The 27454-nt window shown below is 40.0% G+C and overlaps 1 protein-coding gene across 3 annotated transcripts; it reads right to left on the bottom strand.

Annotated features, from left to right (window-relative positions):
- Window positions 1-1087: 1087 nt before the first annotated feature.
- Window positions 1088-27398, bottom strand: slain2 (SLAIN motif family, member 2). Of its 3 annotated transcripts, none has more exons than XM_082523760.1 (9): window positions 26653-27398; window positions 22294-22436; window positions 12253-12420; window positions 11990-12166; window positions 11554-11907; window positions 9665-9814; window positions 8518-8601; window positions 5795-6020; window positions 1088-4311 (listed from the first exon to the last, which is right to left on the bottom strand). In XM_082523760.1, exons 1-9 carry the CDS (start codon window positions 27135-27137, stop codon window positions 4248-4250), a joined length of 1851 nt encoding a protein of 616 aa, XP_082379886.1. In that variant the 5' UTR covers window positions 27138-27398; the 3' UTR covers window positions 1088-4247. The 3 variants fall into 3 exon arrangements, with proteins under 3 accessions (XP_082379886.1, XP_082379885.1, XP_082379887.1); XM_082523759.1 differs by having other exon boundaries at window positions 8518-8604; XM_082523761.1 differs by lacking the exon at window positions 8518-8601.
- Window positions 27399-27454: the final 56 nt, after the last annotated feature.

A 27454-nucleotide genomic window follows, 5' to 3' on the forward strand; every position in this document is an offset into this window, starting at 1 on the left:
TGAAATATTGTGGTCTGCTGCTGTGACAGTGTGTTCTCCACAATAATGGTTTATCTTATTCAGCATCACTCATATGAACTGTCTTTGTTCTGTGTGTCTGCAGCACACAGGAAATGATCCTGAGTGAATCTAGCACACGAAGATGAGAGTCTGGAAAAAATAAATTCACTCTTCGGAGCTGAAGAGGGGACAGAACAGTCGGTGACTCAGGCTTTCAATCTCCTCCCCTTCCCAGAGAAACACACCATGTCCCCTCCTCAGCAGCAGCGGGTGACTCCAGGTACGTAACGCTGTCTCTGTGCAGAATACATAATGTGTCCCCATCAGCAGCTGGACATAGTGTATGAGACTAAAACAAAAGTACAGTACAAAATGAATAAATACTGTAATTGATTACAGCTGACAAGAGCAAAGAACAGTGCAAGCAAATTGTTTTGTTGTTGTTGTTTGCTTTTTTCTTTTAGAAAATATAAATGTTATAGTAAAGTGAGAGCACACAGAGACAGATTTACATACCCAGAAATAATTTTGACACAATATATGAGTGTACTCTATTAAACCTATTAAAACCATGGAGGAAAAAAAAGAGCCTGTATGAGTGTGACAAGTTGTATAAAATGCTTTGAGTGCTCAGATATTACAGTGCTATATAAGATGTGTTTTTTATGGCAGTTTTAAGTAAAAATCTAAATAAATAACATAAAAATATTCCCTTATGTACCTTCTTCTGGGCCTTTGTGCACACCCTCAGTTCATCCTCTGAAAAACATTACCTGATCTCAATTTCGGGCCCCTTAGTACTGACCACAGTGAACCATCTTCAGATGGCTGCACCCCGCTGTATAACATGCCATATTGCAGAAGTGGTTTCTTGAACATGATGATGAGTTCACTGCCTCCGCAGTCACTTTATTTATTTTTTAGATACATTAAAGTGTCTGCTCAGTGTACATGTGGTTTAAAAACTGTCCTTAAATGTGTACAAACTCCACGGTGTGCAGCTTGTACACTTTGTGTTTACAAACAATTTTATAGTTCCAAATTAGCAAAATTGCAAACAAGAAAAAGGAAAAGCTACATGTAAGAATACTTTTGAGCTTTTATTTGAAATGTGACTTTACACAGGGAAACCGAATGTCATGTTTGTGGATATAAAAAAAATTTCAATAACAAAACCTGTCACACAAAAGGTGTGGTATGTCTTTTTGCAACATTCGTCCTACAGCTTCCCACTGAATCTGAGCTTTAACAGAGGCACCTCTCTCTTTAATAAATAGTTTCATTTACAGAGCGAGTAATTAGATATAAATACAAAGGCGCGTTTAAAACATTTTTTTAAAGTAATTATAAATGTGTTGATTCTATTTAAAAAAAACAAACAGGCAACAAGCAAATCAATCAAGCAATCAGATGCAAAATTGCAAACAATGTTGGCAAAACCAAAAACTGGCACCAAGAAAAATGAAAACATACAAACAAAATTATGTTCAAACTTTAAATTATAGGCACTAGTTTAAGAACACCCACCACATCAATCACCGGTACAGCTTCCCGAACACTGGCATGCCTTTTGATTCATTCTCATAGCATAAGAGGTAAAAGCCAATCAAAACCTAAAATGTATTCAAGACAGATTTTCATCATATTCCTTTTTTTCATGGTATGAATGATACACACTGATACATCTCTTATGGGGATTTGATAAACAATATCAAAGTTTCCTTGTTTTCATTGGCTGAATGGGTGAACAGGGACAAAACAGCTCTTTCAGGCTATTTTTCTCAACATTTTTTTTAAATCAGACATCAGTAAAAACTCAGAGCTAATGTTAACCTGGGGCCAGTTTCACAAAGAGATCTGAGACTCCAGTGTGCGAGGGTCTAAAATGTGCTCTTTGGCTGCCATATTTCTGCAACAGAGTCAATTAGCAGCTCAGGTCCAGTGATAAAAGTCCCAAATGAAAGGGCTTTTAACTTTAAGTGCTTACTTGAAGTGCTGTGTTTCTATTAAAAGCACAATTCAGTAGCTCAGAGTGGATCCCAAATTGAAGCTTGGTCTTGCAGCGGAAAGAGGACTATTATGAACAATTATAAATGAAATGCCTGCTATTGTCTGCAGGTAAGATAAATAAAAGCCCGGGTCACCAATGTGTAATCTAGTCTGAATTTCACAAAAAGAACCACTGACTTTTATCTAAAGGTACTTTTTGTAGTTATCTGCATAATCTAATTATAACTTTCACCAGCAGGGGGCAGCACATTCATGTTTCTGTTCCATTTTTTAAATTTGATAGTTCTCTTTACCCTTCCCTATTTATACAAGAGGCTTCCCTTTTCCCCAAAACACCAGAGCAAATAAGCACGTGTTCCTCCTAATGATTAGTCAGGTTTAGGAAACGTTACGATGAGTCACTGCACCATCTTGTGGTGCAAAATTGTACCACAACATAATTCAAAGTACAGAATGGCCCAGATTGAGCTCTTAAACATAATTCAAAGGCAATGTGGACATAAAGTTAGAACGATTGTTTCTTCTTCTTCTGACAGCTTTGGTTCATTTTTATTGTTTTGAACCACTAATAAAAACAAAGATTTACAAAAAAGTACCTTTAGGTCAAAAGCGTCACCATTCTCCAGGGCTAACTTCAAATTATGTATTCACTCAGCGACACTGCTGATAAAATGATGTTCAATTTTTTAAAAATAGTCCAGGACAAACTGGTTTATGTCACCAAGCAGAAAGCTGCTGGGCTGGGGAAAAAAATTGCAGTTCACTGAGTTGCAACTCACTAGAGACTCCTGTTTTAAAATAACCAGCAAGTTCTTTTTTTTATTAGTCAGTTTTATTGTTATCTTTAATTTTATTTAACGTGTTTTGGTATTTTTTGAAATTTTATTTATGTATTTTTTTTTTTGCCGTCTTGGAAAGCACTTTGGTGAACCATGTGTTTTGGTTGGTTTTTTTTGTTTTGGTTTGTTTACGCATAAAGTTGCACAAACAGCTACAGCTTAGTTTTAGTCTCCTGGGGTCTTCCCCCCCACCCCCCAATTTAACTCGCTAATTTAAACTAAATTAAAATATGGGTGTTGAATCCTGACACATGCACGTGGAGCAGACTGCACATTTGCTAATCAGAGTCATTGAACTGAACCTACCTGCTGTTTGTAGCTTTAGTGCATTTTAAAATTCTAGTGTTGAATTACTCTGTTCCTCCTCTCTGAAGCAGCAGGTATATCTGTGAGCTGTACGAATGCTAGCGTTAGCTGTCAGCTTACCAAAAATCCATCTTTTACACACGGTTTTAGAACTTAGTCATCTTTGTGAGACTGGCCCCTGTTCTTGAACAGACCACTTTAAGCACTTAAATGGAAAAGTATAATCTTGGCAAAACTGTGGTACGAGTCAGAACTGAGGCTTTGGCTGGGATGTCTTTAATCACCCGGTTTGACACTTTAAAAACAAAAACAAACAAACAAAAAAAGGCTTTGGAAAGTTAGCTTTGCAGTTGAGGTTCAAAACGTACATTTTAAACAACTGAAATTTTAAAACAAAATACTGATATGGATGTTTGGATGTACACTTCTTAAATAATTTTGAATAAATAATTTTCCAAAACAAACTTGTGCATACATTCTGGCTGATTTTACAAAGAGGAAAGATTCTTAAATGTCAAACCCACACAAGAGGTGCTTTCACTGTTTCAAGACATCAACAATTCTCTAACGTTACGGGACAGTTCACCTGCACAGCATCATCATAGAGATCGCTCACCGACATCTGTTAAACACAGAGCATAAAGAGAGAAATGCGTGGAAACATTTCAACCTGAGGGAAGTGAAAGAAGAACAGGGGGAGGAGGACGAGGAGGAGGGGGAGGGAGGAAAGCTGGGCATGTGGAGATATGGACAGTCTCACGGATGACTGCAGTTGAACCAAAGGCAGGTGACGTGTCCTCTGATGGGGGCGCTGGAGTCGGGCTGGTTTCTTTGGCATCTTCTGGGCTGTCTGCACTACATGCCTGACCCCTCCAGAGCCAGTCCCCACAGAGAGACACAATGAGAGGTCCTCTTTGACACAATGTGGACTCTGTCCTCTCCCTTTTTCTTTTTTAAACTCTTAATCAAATGTATTTTTGGGGGCTTGGTCTTTCTGAACTATAAGAGTTATCTAGGTAGATAAAGTGCCATGTTAAAATATTTCCTCCTTTTATTGATAGTTTTGACTGGAGAGCCCCCTGGTGGCCCGCCTTAGTAACAACCTTCTCTCCAGTTCTCACCGCCGCCGCTGTAAGTCCGCGGACCAGGAAGGGACCTGAAAAGGCAAGCAAGGAAAATGCATTTCTGTAACAGCCAACAATAATAATAAAAATAAAGAGATACAAGACAGAAAACAATTCAAAATAAATATCACAGACACATTAAAGCACTTAAAATAGATAATAAACAAAACAACTGAAAGACATCAGCCAGACTCTGATGGAATCGCATAAAAATATGTTTTAAGGACTGATATAAAGTTGGTCATTAATTCTGCGAGCCTTGCACTCCCAGCCAGGCTGTTCCAAAGTGAATGTCTGCATATTAAACCAATAACAATGAACAGAAAGTGTGATTGTTAGCGCTGTCGCTCTCCAGCAGGAAGGTCCTGGGTTCGAATCCGCCAGCGTTTGCCTGGAGGTACTTGTGCTTCCTCCCACAGGCAAAGAGATGCAGCTTTGGCCACAAGTGTGACTCTAGTGTGTGTGAGTGTACCCCCCTCCTGTCCTATGACAGTGTACCCTCAAACCTGAACTGGATAAGCAGTTAAGAAAATGGATGGATTAACCTTTCCTGGGTGTTAGTTTCAAAGTTAGAAGGTTCTTATTTGGAGGAAGCAAGACTGGCCAACCTTTATAAGAGTGGAATCAATCTGGGAATGGAACCACCACAAAGCAACACACAGAATGCAGAAAGTGAATTATAGAAATTAAAAGACAGGCGATAACAGTAAAACTGCACGAATTTGTAAGAACAGTGGAATCAAAAGACATTAAAAGAGCTAGTGGTGGATGGAGATTCTACAACCACTCACCACTAGCTGGAGCTGCGGCTACACCAGCATTTCTCTCTCTCTTTCTCGGTCAAAGTAAAATAACCAGCCAGCTATTTAAACCTGGAAGGGAAGAATGCTGCTGCTGCTGCTACACTCAGGAAATACAATAAGACTGTCTGTGCAACATTATGTGACAGCAACTAAAAATTTCAGCAACGTTTAATTTACGATTTGATTGTTGAGGAATGTAATTACAGACATTGTCTGTTAGTCTGTTGTGCTCAGCTTTGACTGTTGTCTTGATATTAGACTGGTCAATTTTTAGTAAATTACCAGCCAGAAACATCACTGGTGTACACATAAGAGCGAAAATATATATATATATATAAGCACAATACGCCTGCCTGGTAACACTTTATAACCTGCTGCATGACTAAGAGTGTAATTCCCCTTTAATTAGATGGAACTTCAATGTATTTTATCTGAAATTACAGTGTAATCATATTTACCTAGCGATACTTAAAGGTAGGCACACTGGAATAAAGGAGGTTAAATTAAAGTATAATTATTTCTTGCTTGCTACCTCTTTATTCTGCTGCAGCTTATTTCAAGTATTTGTAGGTAAATATAGTTACATTGTAATTTAAAATGAATTCCATTGAAATTTCATTTAATTACAGGGGAATTACGCCCTTATTATAAAGTGTTACCGTCCTCTTTAATCAGACAGAGAGGTGCACAATAAGGACGTGTCTGTACATACCTGCGCACGGGTTGGGCCAGTTTGCTGCGAGGCAGAGGGATCCCACCGCCTCCTCCTCCTCCTCCTCCTGTAGAAGCACTAGGTCGGGGCAGGCCACTGCGCGGAGGAGCTAGGGAGCGGGTGGGGGTGGAGGTGGCAGAATTGGGGGTAGATGTGGCCTTTACCGGTTGCCGCAAGGCTAGTGGTGATGGGGTGGCAGGAGTCCGTAGTTTACTGGGAGATGGAACTGGAGACGGGCAGAAAAGTCAGGTGTAAGTGGATTATGATGGACTGCTTTCATACACAGTATCTATATAATGAAGTAATGATCAAAACCACGATGGTGTGAGGTTAATTTAAATATGATGCCGGTATAAAAAAATCTGAGACAGTATGCAAGCTTTTACTAACAACATCCATTCCAAATTCACAAACTTCTACATAAGTTCAAAAACATAAATAAATGAACAGAAAGGTTAACTAGCACAGCTGCCGGCTATGATTTTTGATGCATTGACAGAATGAGATGATACAAACACACAGAGCAAACTCTACTAGTAAAAACCAACAACACAACATCGATGCGGCCACGGCGTGGAAACCACAATCACGATATTTAAAAAGGTGGAGGCTCTCAGTGAATACTCACTGAAATCACCTTCTTCTCCAAAGCAACAGGAGAGTGGGACTAGACAAAGACGAAGACAACAGAGACAGGCCTTATTTCAGAGCAGGGAGGGAGGAACGTGCTGACCATGCAGTGTAATGTGGCGTTTTGCTCAAAATGGGCCTTTAGGGCTGACGCCACACATGATAAAGGCAATGAGTCTGTCATCTTATTTGACAGAAATCTATTCAGTTTCCTCTAATTTTTAATTATCTATAAAGAAAAATCCTTTGACTAAATAAAACCCACCTAAATATACAGTAAGAAAAATTATTTAAATTTCAACACCTGACGTAGGAGAGGATTTTCTGCTGGGATAACTAAAACCTCTTCGGGGCCACCTTTAACGATGTTATGTATTTGTTAATGACAACCAAATGTTTTGTTTTAATTGCTTCCTTAGTAATTGCCCTTCTTATTCCTGCTATTTAGTGAAAGCTGCTGGCATCTCTGGGAGGAAGTGCACAACAAAGCGAGATTAATGGGTTAGTGAGCTCTGTCATGAAGTTGACTCTCTGTGTACCTGGCTAGGTCACCATATCTTAGGCTAGGCACATAACCTGGTCTGGAGTAGGTTTGTGTTCAGATCTTCTCTTTAAAAATCATCAGGATGGATTTTCATTGATTTTTTTCACTTAAAGCAAGTACAATACAGATTCTCTAGACTTATATTTCATACAGGCAAGTTGATAGGCTTACTAATATCACAAAAGGAAGCTGTGCAGTAAAGTTACAGCTCGACAAACTGTGTACTGCATGCATTCAGTTGGTCATGGAGAAAATGTAATATTGTATTTATGCTTGGTCCCAATCTGCTGCCAAATCATTTTGTACACTGCTGAGGTTGTAGCTAACGGAGAACACATTAGAAAACTCATCGGCCTGTTTGTTGGCAATTTATCACTGAGAATAGTCAATCAATAACATTTATTTCACTTTGACCTGCCCACAATCTACGGGGATTTTATGAGGCTACAGGACAGCGCTATGCCCAGACATGCAGAGTAATAATGTGTATCATGTTTAAAGTTTCAGGGCTCTAACGTGCAGCACTCATGGCAACATTTAGCAGTAAAATAGATATGTATTGACTTATGTATTCACAAGATTTCACAGGATTTTCAGGAACGTTGTTTCTTTTTCTTATTATATTTTGGGGTTTTTAGATTTTATAGATCTGCATCCAAGAGTGAAAAGATGCTTCGATCCCTTTTTATGCTGAGCCTGAAGCAGAACGCCTGGATTATAAAAACCTCCATCGTGATACCCGCCACCTCTGACTGAGATTTTACGTTGTGTCGAGCCAGCTATCGCAAAGAAAGCCTGGCTATGTTGGACTTGCATCGTAGGAAAGCCATCAGGTGTCTTGTATGTGTGGCATCAAACAGGTAAAGAGCAAGAGAGAAGAAAACTAAACAGTGAATGAAACAGTACACGCTCTCCAGCCTTTGGATTTTTGCCAGTGTCACCTGTGCGTCCATTTATACAAAACAAGTATTTTGAACATCAGGGGCAACTTTCTAACAGCTATCAAGATGACAAATATTATAAATGCACAACGTTTATTTACAACTATTTTTATTATGATCTAACTGTCGAATCATAAAAAAACATAACTGAAGTCTAATTAACTATCAGTTTACTATTTATTAGCAATGGCTATTCTAAGGTGTTACCTACCTGAGACAACACTGACCCTGTCATGCATGATTCTTTACAGAAAGAAAGTATTACCACAACCAAAAGAAAATACACATTCACACATTTCTTACAAGGTTGCAAGATCATCCTCATCTCTGACAACAAACGTACTCCATGGTTACCTCGTATTAAACATCTTGCAAAGAAAGCAACAAAAATAAAAGGCTTAAATTCAGCGTGTGCTCAGCGTTGCTTTACATTCTCAGCCCTTCAAATGACGAGCTGGCAACTTCCCTCACTTTCATTTCCGCTCCATAAACATAACAACCCATCATTACAACTCATCAGTCATCTGTACCTTCAGCTGACTTTTATGTTGTCACAAATTGTGCATTTGTCTGTGTGAGAGAGCAGTCTCACAGCCTTTAGCTGTTACCTCGTAGGGCAGTGGGGCTTTGGAGCTGCTGTTTGGGTTTCAGTGAGGTGCGAGAAGGGGTCAAGTATTTCGGGAGCTGAGGTGCTGCTGGAAAACAGAAACATGTCAGCACTAGACTTCAATCTGTCACAGAATTCATGGAGAAAGAGGGGCTATTTTGGCACTGGAGGCCATTTGAGCCTGAGGTGCAGGTTGAGGACACTAGAGGGCTCTCCAAGCACACACGCTGAGATAGTGAAGGAGGAGCACGACTATCAGAGCAAAGTGCCCTCTGCCTCTGACAGGTTTAACAACCAATCCCAGCACAGACAGAGAAAAGGAGTGTATGGTTTACACATGCTTTACAGGGAAGAGAAGCCAGTGATAGAGGCAGCAGAGGTGCCCATGTCCAGTACAGCCAAAGCTCAGAAAAACACAAACCAGTCACCACAGATAAATGTATAAAGACTGAGGTAAAAACTGAATTGCTGCTCTGTATGTATGCATAGGGAGCACACAAATACACCATCCTTCCACACTAGGAGCTGGTTAAGGCAAGAAAGAGGCAGCTACCACATGATTAACCCGCTGAAACTTCCTCTTTGACCCCTCCATCTGCCTCTAGTAACAGAGGAGAGATTACAGCTTCTGGATTAAGGACTAAATCATTACCTTTATCTCCCATTACAGGATTATATCAAATGGATAGTCTTAACTCGCAGAGGAGGATTTCTAAGCTCTTAAAAGAGACCATAAAACCAATGGACATGAAATGTAAAACAATGTTTGTGTCACAGATCCCCCGAGTCGCTCTGGATTGTCAGTGTTTCTGGCATCATGCTTTTATTCTGCAGGATGAGTGCTTTTCTTTGAAGTGAAAGTTATGCCAAGACAATAAGAGGAAGGATGTGTGTGTGTGTGTGTTTGTGTGTGTTAAACATATTACAAGGAAAAAAGATCAAAGACAAAAGAGGATCCCCAAACACCAAAGCCATGTCACTACAAAGCAGTGCAGTCGCTGCGCTTGGAGAGCAAAACAAATATCGATCTAACAAAAAGTTACTTCAGTAATGAATCTGACAGTCTAAAGCTTCAAGTTAATAAATATTTCGCATTCAAACTAAAAGGCTTAAAAAGTGATGCTCTCCGTGGCTGTTACAGTACTCACTGGCAGATTGGCTCTGGTGTCGGGGGGAGCCGCCGTTTGGCACTTGCAGGTTGGACTCACAGCTGCGACTGTTCTTCACGGGCTCTGGGGCCTGAACTGCCGCCGCCACCGAGGTGCGTGTAAGATTAGGAAGACTTCGGCGCAGTTTTTCTACAACAGTAGCACAGGCCAGAATCAAAGTCAGCGTCAACTCAAATCACTGTTTCCCACAGATAAACTTTTACTCGCCGGTGTACTCCTACATGTATTAGTTTAAGCATATTTGGTAACATACTTATCCATGTGATTACCGTAATTGTCGGGCTATAAGCCGCTACTTTTTGCACAAGCTTTGAACCCTGCGGCTTTTAGTCAGGTGCGGCTTTTCTATGGATTGTCCATGATTTTTGTCATATCGTAAGACGATTTGTTTTGTTTGTTCCACTGTTGTACGGCACTACGTTGCCTGGCGGAAGGATCAGGGTTCAAGAGTGGTATGTTAGTCACATGTCCGTCCGCCAGGCAACGTAGTGCCGTACGAAGTAGCGCGAAAAACAAACTTCAAGGTAGCCCTACGCATTCAGCGGGAGGCGTGGATGACGAGCGGCGATAAACTTGCGAAAAGCAAGTTATGCCCAACTCCACCGGTGGATTCTGACAGCGTGGAAAAGTGCGAAAACATCCACGATCACCAACGGATTTTGAAGGGCTGGACTGCTGCATGATGGAGAGGAGGACACCGCCACGGCCCTTCTGAGGGTGTTCGACTCTGACACTGACAACGAGGATTTCTTTGGTTTTGAAAGTGACAACGAAGGAGAGAAGCGGAGAGTGGATGACGAAGCCATCCTGAGCCTGTTCGTTTCCGACATTGGAGAAGAGGACTTTGGTGGTTTTAGAGCGCAGGAAGAAGAGAAAGATGGTGAATGACTGACTTTTCTTCTTGTTAAAGCCGTGTCACTGCACCTGAGCCTAAAAGGTAGTCCAAATCTATTTTTCTGGTGTGCTGTAGGTTACTGTTATGTACTACATGTGCAAATATGTACCCATAACTTGTTTTTCAAAATATTAATAAAAGGGGTGTGTCTCCAAACAACCATCTCTTTCCTGACAATTCCCTTTGTGCATATTCTCTTACATATGATAAGTCAACATTGAAACACCTGCGGCTTTTAGTCAGGTGCGGCTAATGTATGTACAAAACAGGATTTTACCCTGATTTTAGCTTGTGCGGCTAATATTCAGGTGCGCTTTGTAGTCCGGGAAATACGGTAAGTTATGGACAATCACCCTTACCCTTTCTGTCTCTTGTTATTTTTTCCCATAGACTGCATATAAAATAATGGATGCTGGTATTTTGGTGTGTTGAAACCAGGGGTAACGAGTAAAACATGGATCCCAAATGCCAAACTCATTGATATGCTCACTGGCTAACGACTGTTACAGACAAGTAGCTAGTGAAAACCCTTGAAACTAGCTACTGAGACAATAGTATTTAATTTTTACAGAGCAAGTAGGCTGCGGGTCAGCTAAAAGGAACCCATGTTTTGGGCACTTCTGAGTTTGCCTCATTTTTTTTTAGCTACATTTAGGTCTGAAAAGTCAGTCTTTATTTGGCTGGCTTGTTGGCCAAGTCGCTGCAGTGGCGGTCTTTGATAAACAGCTGTTTGAATTTTTTGTCCAGTGTCCACTGACTGGTGCCTCTGGTGACAGCAGTCGTTCTAAACCTCCATCTCACTGAGATCACAAAGTAAGGACAACCATCCCCAGCTTCCTTGCTGCTCTCTGACTTTAAAATCCATCTGATTATACATCTGATAATAAACACATTACTTGTGATGAAAATAAGACCTAATGTGTGAAACACTGGAGTAACTGAAACATGCAACTTGTTCATGTCCACTGCTTACCTTCATTTTTCACCACATTAGTCTGAAGGTCATGCCCGTGGCTCTGCAGCGAGTGACGAGGCTGCTGCAGGCGGCTGATGATGGGCTGAGGAGAACCCCGGCTGTGGCTATAGTCGATGGAACGAGCAGGTGAGCGCGAGCGGGGAGAGTTTCTCGGGGATGCACGGGGAGAGTGGCGAGGGGAGGGGCTGAAACGGTTGGAGGGCAGGTGAAAGGCCGGGTGCACCGCCTCCTCGTCGTCCTCCAGACTATGAGCATCTAGCTCCTGGTCACTGAAGGTGCTGCGCCGCAGGGAGTGGCAGGATGAACCCGAGCTCCGTCTGGATGCTGTTGCAGCATATTCCTGTCTCAAGCCTGTTGGCAAAAAAGGTGTGGTGCAAAAAAAAATGTAATTGCAAAAAATTGAAGAATAAAGCTGTGGATGACGGATACATACTCTCTTCCTGCATGCGTGCCAATATCTGGACATCAGTGACATCATTGAGTTTATAGGTCGTTGAGGATCCCACTGAGTCCTCATCCATTTCTGACGTGCTCAGCTCGCTGTCCACCGATGACTGCGGACTAACTGCAGGAGGATTCCTCTCTGCTGCAGCAGAGTTTCTCTGATGAACTGGTGCAGAAATCATATGTGAATGTTTTAGAGATAAACTAAACAGATATCCTGAAACAGACAGTGAACTATAGAGAGACCCATACTTGCGTTACTGGGCATTAGTTGCTGTCGCACGATGGGCACTCTGCTTGGGGTTGAGGAGGGGGAGTTGAAGCCACTGCTGTAAGGGCTGTTGGCTGCATTTGTGCTATAAGGACTTCCATAACTCTGCTGGTTGTACGGACTTCCATACAAGCTCCGGCGCTTGTTGGCTGTAGAGGCAAAAAGCAGAACTACAATGTCAGACAGCATCACATGAGAGACTCAGAAAGACTTGTCAATAAAGTTTTCATGTTGCAAAATCCATGCTGTCTACATGTGGTGGAGTTGTTAAGCAGTTTCACGTCCTCTCATTCACTAATCTATGAAACTTTCAAGCGGGAAAGTAGAGGTGTTAAATCAAAATACAGAATTATATCATATATTACATTTACTTGCAATTAATTATTTTGTCATCAGTTCCTTTATTTTCATTTTGACATTTTATTATATTATCTATACAAGTCAGCAAATAAATGTTTTAGATACCTTGCACAAGCAGATTTAGAACCTGGCAAATATTACCCACTAAACTATTTAGTTTTGTTGTTTTTATTGTTTTAAAAGTTGACCACTAAGAAAATGTGACAGAGAAATACAGCAAACGCACCAAACTAATAGACTTTCACTATATTAGGTACTTGTATATTTGTCCTGGACAACTAATAGTATTAATATGTGTGTCCTGAGCAATTTCATCACTCTATTGAGGTGATATGATTTCTTATTTTTAACATATTTTACCACTATTTCTTCTGGTAAGTATACTACATTAATAGGTGAAAAAGAAAGACTGTTCTCAATGAATAATCCATAATATTCTCTTAACTGGGACCAGTTAGTCAAGTCAAGTTGGCTTTATTGTCACTTCAACCATATACAGTTAGTACACAGTGAAGCGAAACAACGTTCCTCCAGGACCAAGGTGCTACATGCAACATAAATTTACAACATAAATTAACAGAAAACACTAAACTAGCTAACTAAGAGGCCTAGTTAGCTGGCTAGCAGAGACAAGACAGACTGACCTAACATAAATTACAACATAAATTAACAAAAACTAACTAACTATCTAAGGAAGACTTTTTTTTTTTGTTAACAGACAGCAGACAACAAAGTGCATGTGCAAATGTGCAAACAAGAGCAACAAAGTGACAGTGTGACAAAAAAAACACAACGTAAAATAATAATAAGGTTTTGTGATGATGAGTTGAGGTAGTGGAGGAACAGTAAACATTCCTTAGTGTAGCAGCAAAAATTAGGAAGTAAAGAAGTTAGTGCAAAAAGTCCAGTGTTTGTGTTGATTAGTCAGTCCAGTCTCAATGTTTTGAGGTAGTTGAGTCAGCCTGTTCTTCAGTAATGGTTCTGTCATTCAAAGGATATCATAAAATCTGCACTTCATCCTACAATACCTGTCAACCAAACACGGTCATGGCCAACATCAGCCTTGTTGACTGCTTTTGAACCTTTCAACAAATGAGGAGGCGACCACCAGGTCAGTGGCAAATTCCTTTCTGTTGTGCAATATAAAGTTTGTGTTGGCTGAATGTTCAAAGATGAAGAATTGCTGAAAGACTATAATAAAAAATATTTGTTTTTTTATGCTAAAGAGAGAATAAAAAACAACAAAACAAAAAATATTCATCACCATCGATCACATAAACATCCCCGCATACCTGCTGAAGGGGGATTTTTGTTTCCTCAACTTCATAAATTACCTGCGTATAAAAACAAACTTGCAGCTATCAATCTTATAGTTTCTACCAAGAATCACAACTTTTAGAGAAATGAAAGTTTAGAGAAAGTCTAAAATCCAACTCATAGAAATTTGGGATCAAAACTTGTCGTTCATTGTTTAATCTGCTCATTCACCATCTATACGCTGTAACCCCTTAAAAGCCCTGACGAAGCTTGTTGGCCTTCTGAGCATTTGACTATGAACATCAGGAGTGTCTGCTCGGAGCCAGCACATCTATGCCTGCACATTGCAGAGCTTTTCAATCTGATTGAGTCTCTTATAATGTATGCTGAGTGTGGGCCTGATGGAGACTTCCTACATCATTAGCTGGGACAAACGCTTAACAATGCAAACCATTCAGTCCATATACGCACAGAGCACAATACAATTCTCTGTTAAACTCAGCAAAGCAGCGGTCACAGGCTACAGTCCAAAGTCGCTGGTCTGAATTATGATATCAGACTCTGGACACTCTGTCACAGTGATACTCTGATTGGTTTAGATGGTTAACATCTCTCGAGTTTGTTAATTTACCCATCATCACTCTGTTTTAATCTCTCTTACTGGATGTGTTTACATTGCTCGGTGGTGAGGCAGCCTTTTAAGATCAACTCTCTGCTCTTTCCACATCGCTCCTTTCACTTTCTCCTGTTCCACCTCGTGCTCTGCACTCTGTCCTCCTGCATTATTTAGAAAACGCCATCATGTCTCCTCTGCTGCAATCCACATGGATCAGATCCTGTGGAATGCCAACAACGTTGGAACGTGTTTAGTCAGAAATGCTGCACTCACTTAGCCAAAAGACGCTTTGTTTTCCAGAAAAGAACAATGAGGTCAACAGATTTAAAGAGTTCACCTGGTGAAGTGGTAAATGAAAGAGTAAATACTAATCTGCATGTTCTGTAAAGCTCCACTGTGTTTACATCACAAGAAAGTTGATATAACAGCATATTTCTGTGACTGCATACAGTAAAATCATAAACAGTGGTTACTGGATCCAGAACAGTGCTGCAAGTGTTTGTTTTGGATTTTTTAAAATATTTTTTTTAAAAATATATATAACATTGTTTTGTTTTCAGCTCAAATTCAGTTTCCAGAATGGTTCTGCTCCTATATCTAACCTATATTTAAATTTGATTTTGTTTTGAAAATACTTTTAGTGTTACTTTTAGTATTTTTTTAGAATTTAAATATGGATACATATTTGAAAAAGACAAAATTCAAGAGGTTCACTATACCACACTTGATATTGATATACCTTTATTAGTCCCACAAGGGGAAATTTATTTGACCACGAGTGTGACATCGTATCTCAGATGAGGTCTCGTTCTGTCCTTCACAGAGCTTCAGATCTCACTGTTTTAGAAGCTGAATGTTTAGCCTATAAACTGTCTTTTATTTTGAAAATAAAAGACTAAATTTTCTGTATCAATCCTGTATCCGACTTCCTGTGCTCCTCTTCTGCGCTGTGCAACTTGATGTGGCTTCCGTTAAAAATAGACCAGGCTACATTTCGAGCTTTTGAAATGCACTGTGGGTCATTTGGCAGAACTGCAAACACTGTCCTGAGTGGGTGCAAATAGTTCTGATGGCTATGTTGGAGCTGGTGTATTTTCAAGGTAACGGTTACACAGACATCCCAATTTCAGTAAACATCAAAGCCTCCTCAAACTGTTTCTGCTGGCAAATTTGATTAAATTTAAGAATTAAAACTAAGTACACCATATAGTTCTAATTACTTTCTGTGTAATTTTTATTTTTATTAATGTTTTTTCATATCGACTTTTAGTTTCTGTAAGTATCATAACTTGATTTTAGAAGGATATCAGGATCCACAGTCTGTTATTTTACAATATGCTTGAAATGTCCAATTTCTATCTCATAATGGGAAAGAAGTCATTCTTTCAATATCACTTCTAAGTCAGGCTAAGCCCCACACCTGGTAAACTTTTCATTTAAGTTGATCATCAACTTTTAAAAATAATTCTGCCTGTTTGTGTACAACACAGCAGAAGAGCTTGGCATACTTTAGTCTGTATTGGGTCTAAGCTAAAATCACAATGGTGCTACAGCTCAAAGGGCCAATTCAGGTTTCAGAGGATTTAGATGTGGTTAGGTGACCTGGCCTATCACAGCAACCCTAGCAACACACTTTCAGTAGAATGAGACCAATCTGATGGGATCAGTAGCACAGGGACCAATAAAAATAGAGTGTCCTTGACACCCTCGTGTACTGAAACAAGTCAGTAGAAAGAAAAGGAAATGTTCTTTCTGCCCACTGTGACTGATGTCATTTCCATTTACTGTGATATGAAATTGTGCTGCGCCAGTCTGTGGAAACTTCAGGCCAGTTTCCACAGGCAAAAATAAAACTAAATGAGGCGGCACACAACAGACTGCTTAAGGCCTTAAAGGGGGAGGGAAAGAGAAGACCAACCTTTCATTGAGGCCATTTGATACAAAAATAAAATAAAAGAATGAATGGGTTAAAGCAGCAGCACGGAGCTGTAAGCACATCCAAGAGACAAGCAAATAGAAAAACTATTGTATGCTAGAGATAAATACACCAGAGAAGAAAGGGGATAAAACTGGCAGAGACATGCAAGAAGGAGGTGCAACAACTGTGCAAAAGTGAGAGCTGAAAACAGGGCAGGTCAGCCATGTGACTGTGGTTGGGACCTCTTGGGTCTTTTACGTACTCTGTGGAACAGCTGTCAAAGCAGTGCAAAGGAAATGAGCTTTGTATAATTGTACAGCACTAATAACAAAGTGGTTCCACTGCATATCTGAACTGTCTGGTATGAATAAAGTTGTGCTGTCTGACTAGTATAGTCAACTCAAGGAGATGTCTCCCAGGAGTTTCCTCCCTGTTGTTAGTTATATAACTGAGACACGTCATCTGTGGAGAAGATTTTAACAGGGTGTGCGCATACAAAAGGCTTGGGTCACTCCTCACACAGAAGGTCATGTTTAAAATATCTGAATATGCACTTATTCCAGAAGATGGCACAATGCTTAGACAGATGTGAAATCTTCACACACTTTTGGTAACAATCTGCCGCAAGTGAAGAGTTTATTTGGCGATTCCATAGCAACAGCATTTCCATGCTCCTGCTAGAGGTTGGGTATGAAAAATAATTCAGCCCGGAGCTATAAAGCCCTGTCTGGTGACTCTCACAGACACAAATGCTTTCAGAATGTAGCGCTTAAAGCCAAATTCATGGTCCTGTGTTTGCGTAGCTCTCTGGCTATGCAGAGAGAAGGATTATGGGAGTTTAACCAAAGACTCCAGTGCAGTCTTCCCAAAAAGACAGATGCTGACTGCAACCAACAGCTGCATTAGACGTTTTAATGGTATTATTTAACTCTCACTTTGACTTCGCTGTGAAGAATTTTTCGATTACAACAATCTAAATCAAATTTGAACATATCCATGTTGTAAAGCTGAGCAAATTTGCCATCATAAACTTCGTTCTTTGAAAACTAAGATCGCAGTTTAGAAAATGACCATTACATTGCATTCAATAAAACCAGCAACTAGAGACTGAGCCAATAAACTAATCAGGAAAGTGTTCACTGAGCGGATAAGCAGTTTCCCCTCAGATGATATACAACCTGACTTCCTAATTCATCAAGTTATTTAAGTTTTCGCAGAAGTAAAAAGATGAGATGTAGAAAGTAAATGCATGTACACTGACTGCTTGATGCTGATCCTCGCTTTAATAGAGAGTCTGGGTCAGACACTGAGATACTATGTAACCTTATAAGTCTTCTTTGAAAAATTTCTAAATATTTTATTAAAAATCACAATGTTGGTGTTTAATTCATTAGATCTGAATGTCTTAACCACTTTACTCAGTGAATCATAAGCCTCCCCATAGTGCACTTTCACTTTCCACCAGTGCCATCTGAGGAATGAATGAGGTGGGGCAGATGCTATTAGCGACAAGGGGGGTATTTTTAGGATGACGTTATCGTGCCACACCTACATCGATGATATCACCACAAGTAAGCACCACTCCCTAAATCAGTGTTTCTCAAACTGTGGGTCAGACTCCAGTAGTGGAACAATGGGGGCGGACAAATGGACAGTAAGATAACAAACTTCCATATTAAGGTTTCATGGATTTAACAGATTGTGTGAATTTAATGACTTAAATACAAAAGTGAGGTCAATTCTCTCCTAACGTACTGCAGTAAATCACTGTGCTCCCAAAGATGAGTTTTTAGGAGTATAAGAAGATTCCACAATTGAGCCATTCAGTGAGTATTATTAAGAGAAATGTTAGCAGAATTGGCCATAATTAGCAACTAGTTTGGTAAGGCAAGAGGTTTCTCAAGGGAAGGTGAGGTAAGGCTAAGAGCAATGTTCAACAAAAGGTCACATAGTCCAGCCCATAGTAGCTGGTATAAACAGCCAATAAAGAGCAATAAGCTATATTATACAAGCCTCACTCTGATCTGATTTATCATTACTTAAGAAGACAGTCCAACACATAACTACTCCATGCAACAATATTCATATAAACAAGTTTCCCTATCCCCAGATGAGGGAAGAAATGTGTGACCAGGTGTTTCTTTCACAACAGCTGAAAGAATCCCACTGACCCCAGTGACAACCTTCACTGGACTGTTGCTCAACGTGATCCAACTATCACATGAGCATACCACAGTCAAAATGGAAATGACTCGCCTCTTAGTTTAACTTTCAGGAACGGAGCCCTGTTCTCCTCACTGAAAGGTTAAATATAATTAGTGAAATCAAAAACTCTACAGGCATAAGAAATTAGGTAACTCTGGGTGATATAAAGTTGCTTTTTTCAGGTTCTTCTCACTATAAGAAGGGGCCTTTCGAGAGTGACTGCAAACGTCAGCACGATTGCTCCATGTATAGTTATGACAATAAGTCTATCTTTCCTTATTTTACGTACTCTCATACACAACTAAATGATTTTAACCCCAACATGAAAAAAATCTGACTTTATGTATGTAAACTGAGTGTGTCTGCAGTTCATTCATTGAATCCATACACTCAGGGACCAGAGACTGATAGGTCCGCTGGTTAGCTCAGGCCATTCAGTATGGATCAGTTTAGGTTTGTCGGTGCTGCTGTTTGAGAAGAAAGTGCTGCAAAAGCAGCAAAATAAGAATACAAAAAAAAAAAAAATCACAGATGTAAATATAAATAAGTAAGCAATTAGGCACTATCACGTGACACAAAATAATAAATATTTTGCAGGTCCCAGGGCACAACAGCTCCTCATACAATCTGCCAGCAAAATAAGCAGAAAATAATAACCCCGTTGTTTTTAAACAGAAAAAGAAGAAGAATTTTCACTCCGACCAAATGATATAAATCTAGATCATTTAGCAGTGTATGCTCGGCACTGTCACCCTTGCAACCAAATCCAAAAGTGAGGACACAACTGCTACTGTGCAGTACACTTTGGTGTTGTTTTGGTTAATCATGCACTTCTTTATTTTTGTAACCTCGTTAGAGACACAAGTGTGCGAGCAAGTTGGTCTTTACCAGCATTGCAGTGATTTATTATTACTATTTTCTGACTGAAAGGAAGATCCTTTGATAGTTGGAAATGAGATATTCTGCAGAAATCAAATCCATTTCAACTTCTTTGATTCCTATACAAGTGACAATATAGCAATTTTCTTTTCCTTAAGTTGTAATACCCATAGTTTAGGAGTACATATAAGAAATGACATACACATAAGGCACAGCCAGGTCATTATGCTCACTAGTGGACCAGGGCAGCTGAAGACTTCAACAGCTGAGCAGATATCCACATGAAAGGCAGACTCCTACTGGTGTAAATTTTGTCAAGAGACTGTGAATGCAAGGCTCCGTGTGGACCACAGTGTGCCTTTATTCCAATCGAGGCACTATACTACAATGCGCCAACTACATATACGCCCTTCTTGCAGACTCTGAGCAGTATTGAAAAGAAAATATAAAAAGGACTACACAGCTGCAGTGTCCACAGCTGTCTGCATGCACATCCTCAAGTGCCAAAACCAGAGGGCATGTGGATATCAACTACCCTACTATCAGAGCCTTGCGTTCACCCTTTAATAGCAAAACATATGGATCCAAACAGGCTGAAAGTATAACAGCCTCTTAACTAGAGATGGCACGATACCACTTTTTTATGTCCGATACCGATACCGATATCATAAATTTGGATATCTGCCGATACCGATATGAATCCGATATAGTGTTTTTTAATCAACAAAACTGTTTTTTTTAAATATCTTGCTGCATTTTGTATAAGTTCATACTCAAGTTTAAAACAACAACTACACTAAAGCTATTCTGTTATACCTGTATGCAAAAAAAAATATTTCATAGTTCAGCAATACTGATCAATCTAATAAACTTAAACCTACACCATCCTCCCTATTCTGGTATTTTAAAGAGTACTTAGCATAAATATTAAGCAGCCTAACTAATAGGGTTCCAACTCCCAGCAACAACAAAAATAAATAAATAAAAAATAGGGAACCACCCCTCACGCTCCACCTCATGATGCTTAATCGACGTAATCAACCTTAATTTGATGCAGTGTGAAAAAAAAATGCACAGAAATCAATTATTTTTCAAGAAATATTAAATAGATTCAACATCTTTCTTCAACAAAATTGCAGACTGCACAGATGGTACCTTCCCAAAGGAAAAAGTACTATAGCTTACTAGGGTATATATATTAGACTTAATAGTCACTATATACAGTAATGGACTTCTATTTATTTTGCATCAAATTAAAACTTTGGGTGTCAGATAATTATTTATTAAAAGCTAGACATTTTAAATGAGAATAAGAAAGAAAAGTATGTCTTTGTGCCCCCTTTTCCCTGTTAATGCCCTATCGGCCCCCCTGGCTAAACTTTGCTAGATCCGCCCCTGCACAGTTACCAGCGTCAGCTACATAGAAAAAGATCCTCGAGTAGAAAGTAATAATAAATAAATTCTAACAACAGCTGATCAAGCTTAAACGTGCTGCTGTTGTTCAGCCGCTGGTTTCCTCTTTCTGGTGCAAAGTGGGCCAAAAGCAAACTAGAGACACGGACTCGCGACAGAAAAGCTGATCAGCTGATCGTTAAGCAGTTTCATGATTGAAGTAGCAGCAAGAAGAGGCAGTCGCTCCATATATCGTTTGTTAAGCTTAATGCAGGAATGCTTTACAAACATTCAGAGATGGACTTACACACTTGCTTTACTTCTCTCGGGATAACTTTGTCGGAGATGAAATGCCGGGTTGCTAGCGAAGCTCCAAATGCTATCCAGACCACCGACAGGTCCCGCATGCCACAGCCGCTCTATCACGTGATGCATACTGCTCCGACGTGCTAACGTTCTGAGGTGAGTTACGGCGTGTTGCAAGTTTTGTGAGGTGCTTTCGTGATATTTAATGGATCGGATTACATTTTTTATTTTTCTCCGATATCCGATCCAGTAATTTAGGTCAGTATCGGACCGATACCGATACGTAATATCGGATCGGTCCATCTCTACTCTTAACTAGGGATGGGAATTGATAAGAATTTAATGATTCCGATTTCGTTATCGATATCACATCGGTTTCTCTTTGAGTTTTCATTAACGGCTTTGAGAGTCACCACCATCGCTAAGCAGTACATCAAAGACATTACATTCATGCAAATTAATTGCATGCTGTGTGGTCAAATGTTTCTGAATGTTGGATGCATTTCCCCTTTTTGATGTGATCAGTGTTGGGGTCATTACACAAACAAAAGTAATATATTACAAATGTTACACAGAACACTTTTCTTAAATATCCATACGAACCTTGTGGAGCACAGACTGAGTTACTACCTTCCTCTTCCAACACATGAACTGAAATCAGCTAATTGTAGCACAAGTGTAAGTGAAACCAATAAGCGGCATCAATAAACAGGCATAGTAACAATTCCAAGGAACTGAACTACCGGGAACTGGTTCTCTACAAGAACCGGTTCTTGATTCCCATCCCTATTTTAACATAAATCAGCAACCCAAAAAACAGATGCAAGCACTAGCAGGAGAGCTGGTTCAGTGATTTTGGTTCTCTTCAGCTCAAATGCATCATGTTTGTTCGAAGGCCAGCCAGACAATTGTGAACACAAATGAACATATCTCAATACAGACACTAATAGAGAAGCCCAATGATCCAGATAACATAGTTTGGTACACATGTTATTTGTTTCTGACCTCTAACATATCAAAAGAAAGATAAATTAAGTGCATCGGTATTGTAATTACAGTTGAAACAATTACAACTATGCTCCTGTTTACCTGACATGGTGAGGTCCAGTCTGTGTATGAGGGAGCGCTTGGCTGATTCCATCTCGGGACTCGGATTGTCCAGAGCTTGGCGGCACCACACGATAGGACTCAAGGCTTTTTGCAGGGGACTGTTCAGCTTTGCCTCATATAACCTAAAAAAATATCAACAGCAAGTTATTTTTCTCCTCTAATAATGACCGACAGATCACTCCTATCACACCTCATATATGGTGTTAGTCAACAGCTTGAAGAGGAAATGTGATTGAGAGGATAACAAGCTGCTAATCTGGACCTGGTTTTATTACAAAGTGCTGCCTTATAGTGGATGATGTGGAGAGGCAGGAAGGAATTCATGTTTTCTTAGTAAAAAGAAAAAAAAAATTTTTTTTAATGCTAATTTATTTCAGACATAAATATTTAAAATCTTGAGCCTTGCTAATTATTTAAGGGGACTCTAAAAATATAGTAAATACCCTGTTAATACCCTTTTATTTATGTTGCATGTGTTGAGTTTTAAGAAATTTTAAGAATAAACAGTCTTAAAATTTTTTTTTGAAAAGACCATAAATCTCAATACTTAATCATATGTACTCATTTAAATAGCCAAACACTTTTAATATGGCTTCAAGTTAAACTCAAGGCTTGCAGGGAAAATACGGCCTGAAAATCACTTCACACTCACACATCTAGTTGCTCTGCAGAACCAAGTGCACACACCAAACTAAACAGAGAGACACAATGACACCTCATATGCAAACTGACAAGCCAGCGAAAAACAAAATGTGGGATTTATTTTTATTTTTTAAAGTTGATGCTGCAGGCAGATAATTTTACCCGAGCAACCTCCAGAGCTAGAAGATTAAGTTAAAGTGCCTAAAAATTTAGCTCTTTAATTGGTCAATTCCCACAGGTTCCAGTGTTAAAATGTTCAGCAGCATTAAAAACCATATTTATAGCCTGGTACAAAAATGTTTGGGGGTTTTTGCGGTGTGTGACTGCTTTGGGTGAGAGGTGTTGACAGGCAACTGGAGCTGGTCAGTGACTGCTAGGTGCTTAGAAGTTTAGGCTCCAGTTTTGATGAATAAAATTCTGGTATTTTTTCAGACCATCACCTGGCACCAGTTACCAGGTATCTGTTTCTGTTCACTGCACCCATACAAGTTTTTGCAGCTTGCTAACAAATCTATACGGCATTAGCTCATAACTTAGCGCTGCATCCTCTCTCCACATATGGTAACTTCTGGCTGCAAAAACCAAAATAGGAGCAGCCAAAACACTAACAATGAATCTTCAAAATGCAGAGTCCAGGACCGCTGGATGATGTCATGGTGGCTACATCTACCATTTCTACACATGTGACACACTGAATTAACTACAGCTTTACTGAGTGTAAAGAATGACATTTGTTTACCACGACATAATTTCTGCTTACAAATAACATTTGTGATGTCATTTTGACAGCAAGAAATACAGTCATAGACAGAGAACTAAGGCTTCATAAAGTTGCTGAACTGAAAAATGACAAAATTTATGTTACTTTTGATTGCAAAGGTATAGAACATGCATAAATAAGCTAACCTAACAAGATCATTGGAAAAGAAATAACACTAAAGTACATACAGCATTACCTGAGATAGCTGACGCGCTATCAGTCTCGCCTCATTTCCATATTAAGATGAGGTCAAAATGTGCATTGGAGCAAATGAATTGTGACTGTGGCACTTTCAGTGGCTGTAAAATTTATATGCTTTCAACTTCTAACAGTCTAAACATGTTTTCACTCATCAAAATTGAATTTAATTGTGTTCCCCATTTATAAAAGCAATAGAAATGTTTATGAAGAGAAGAGAAGAGAAGAGAAGAGAAGAGAAGAGAAGAGAAGAGAAGAGAAGAGAAGAGAAGAGAAGAGAAGAGAAGAGAAGAGAAGAGAAGAGTAGAGTAGAGTAGAGTTGAGTTTCCACTCAGAGGAGGAATCTGAGTCAGCAGCTGTCAGCAATGTTGCAGCCATTGAGGAAGCCTTTCAAGATGAAAGCAGAAACATTACAGGCAAAGCAAGGGCAGAGAAATACCGGCCTTATACTTATACTGCACATTGTCATTGTTTATCAACACAATGACAGCCATTCACATGTGGTACAGTGCAATGTAAAACTACATCTGAAACAATGATATGTGTCACGCGCATGCAGAAACAGGAGCGCAACGGGCATCTATTGATAGGCCGAGTGCTGCAGGAGCAGGCAGCCTTTTTAAATCCACTCTGATGCTAATTCATGGGATTACAGGAGTCTGTGACAGGAGCTGGCAAAAGCTAGGCACTATAGGCTAATCCCAGATATCAATCTAATCCAGAGGATGGACAAACAGCCAGGGCATAATGAGACTAGCTTGGCTGGGCATGAGCGAGCAATGTCTGAAAGTAGTCTGATGCCGAGGGCTCAGTAGCTGGCATGGGCATGCAGCTGCAAGCAAGACAGGAAAAGCTGAGTTAGCTGAAATAATAATTACAAAAAATGCAAACTGATTAACAGGATTCGTGTTTATCCTCCCTTGAAGAAACAGTGTTTGTGTTAGGAGTGTTCTAAAAATGTAAAAGCACTTGGCGCATGTTCAACTTCAAAACAGATGATATGCCCTGATTGCAGCAGCTTTTAAAAACTGCCATTAAGATGCATTAAGAGTTACGCCCTCGTGTTGCCTACTACAATATCATTACCATAGCAGAAGCAATGCATATAAGCCCGTCCTAATAAGATAGATAACCATTTCCTGAAGAAAAGGGCCATCATTATATTTTCATCCAGTCAACAATGATGTTCTTGGAAGTCAAAAACAGTCAAATCCAATTTAGTCTGGAGTTTGACGGGCTGCACTTCTTTTCTAAAGCCATCTAAGGGCAGAAATGCGCAGTGCTTGGTTAAATTATATGGGCACAATCTAGCGGGAAAGGATATTGAAATACATAGGAGTTAACAAGCAGAACAACAATACTGTATTGGTTCTATCTTCCTCTACTGTGAATGTTAAAGTGTTGCTGTCAGTGTCTGGTGAGTACAGTGAAAGTCATATTTTTTTTTAAAGATTTTTAGCCTGTAATGTTACAATCCAAAATGTTTCACGTTGATTACATTTTTGCAGTGTAATACCACCTCTTGTATGATTTGGTATCTCTTCAAGGGCAACTACTTTCAAAGAAACATGAATTCCTTGTCAAACTGTAATGGCCTAACATAGAAATTTTTTTTTTAACTTGTGTGAATATCAGTTTTATGCATTCCAAGTCTGGCTTTAAAATGAGTAATGCTATTAGAAAGACCTAATTACAACTGGTGGATTAGCAATAGGTGCATCTAAACAGGAAATATAAAAATTTAAAAAGCAAATTTCAACTAAATTTAAAATACGAACCCCCTGATGTCTCTATTTTTTGGGGGAAATTACAAAAAGTACATTTAAAGATCTTAGAGGTAACAGGAAATACATCAGACTAATTTAGCTTGCTTTTTGTTCATGATGCAATCACAATCTAATGATCTGGGCTGTGGTAAAAACATTGTCCCTTTTTTGTTTGTCACTTTAATGACAAAACATCAGGACATGCACAACATTGGTTTGAGGGAACTGCTACAACTCTTGCCTAATGCTAATCTTATACACAAGACACTCTCTTGTGTATAAGATTAACAGTTTATGTTTATAACCCCTGTTAATGCAATTCTTGTAATCATCTTTAGGACCCTGCCATAGCGTTTATTTCTCCATGTTGATGAGATAACTGTCCTATTTCACATCTCTCACTTGGTGCTGCAGAGCACTTGTAGCTGTGTGCCAACTGCTGCGCTAAAGGGATTTCAGAAGAGGAATATAACCATGGCTACCTCTCCCACATGGCTGCTGGGCAGGAAAACAACTTTGATTTTTTTACTGTACAACACTGACACGACAAGCCAAGCAATCTGTCACATCACAACACCAAGAAACTGATGATTTTAATTGCCACAGGCCTGCTGATCTATCTCTGAAACTAATGAACAAACTCTAGGCACGGAAAGAATGGAGAGCGGTCTGACAACGACTGTAAGACAAAGCCTGTCTTTTATATTCAGACAGTCACAGAAGTGCCTTGGGATCGCCCATATGACTTGCCAAACAACATCCTGCAGTCAGTAATCCACAATGAGGCTCCTTCAGTGGGGATGACTTCAGATTTCAGACAAGCTACTGAAATGATTGTTCATGCCAGGCGTTTGTGGTGGCAGCTAATGTGTATAGCAGCTGTGACCAGGCATTTAAAGCTGTCACCCAGCCCCGAAGACAAAAACACGGCGGAGCAGGCAAGTTACCTCCCAAGACAAGGCTTTGACTCACCAGCTGTCCTCGTCTTCGTTTAGACAGTCCATGTCTTCCAGATCTAAGATTTCCACTTCATCTAGAATTGAGGTTTCCCCTTCATCCGTGAAGCCCCTGCTAGTGTCTGAATAAAATGAGTTCATACTCGATAAAGAGGTGGCAGCAGATGCCCCCTCACCCTCATACGCCCTCCTGAAACTGATGCCGTCATAAGAAAGTCTGGGGTTTAAACAGCGGTTGTTCTCCAACAGCCCACCGTAGCCGCCCGTTCCAGCGAACCCCACCCCAGGGAAGCCGGCCAGACCGGCTGCCATCCCTGCTGACAGGGACGACGAGTCGTATCCGGCGCTCAGGGGTCTGTGGTTCCCTGACATCGGTCCGGACGAAGACAACATCGTAGACCTGCTCCGGAGCTGCTCGTTTTGTTGTTCGAGTTTCTTCACCAAGTCCTGGAGCTTCCGCACCTCCAAGTCCGCGTTGATATTAGAGTTGATATCCTCCATAGTGGCTCCTCTCAGCCCTACGAAAATATGCGGTGGTCAGGGGTATTTTTAGGCGTTTCTTTGCCGAGAGTCCCTTTGTTTTTGTTTACTTCACTGCTATATGGGTGTTCAAAGAAGACACTTTGGTGTTCAACCGACTTGAAAAGCTCAGCGTCGTCATCTTCTCCGGTTATTCGTGCTCACGGGTAGGGTTGAGGCCATTTTCATAATACTCGTCACCAACTGTGAAAGACCAACAGGCGGCGGAGAACACACGTCACCACGTTCCATATCGGGAGCGACCACGTAACCAACACCTATTTGCGCGTGCACATATA

The sequence above is a fragment of the Aulonocara stuartgranti genome (assembly GCF_965226115.1).
Source record: "Aulonocara stuartgranti genome assembly, chromosome: 23".
NCBI lineage: Eukaryota > Metazoa > Chordata > Actinopteri > Cichliformes > Cichlidae > Aulonocara > Aulonocara stuartgranti.

Excerpts from the sequence above, each read along its gene's own strand:
- slain2 (XM_082523759.1), bottom strand. The coding sequence starts at position 27,137 with ATGGAGGATATCAACTCTAATATCAACGCGGACTTGGAGGTGCGGAAG. Across the intron at positions 9,815-11,553 it reads TAATGTGGTGAAAAATGAAG|AAAAACTGCGCCGAAGTCTT; the intron begins GTAAGCAGTGGA and ends CTACTGTTGTAG. Across the intron at positions 8,605-9,664 it reads ACACCAGAGCCAATCTGCCA|CAGCACCTCAGCTCCCGAAA; the intron begins GTGAGTACTGTA and ends TCTGTTTTCCAG.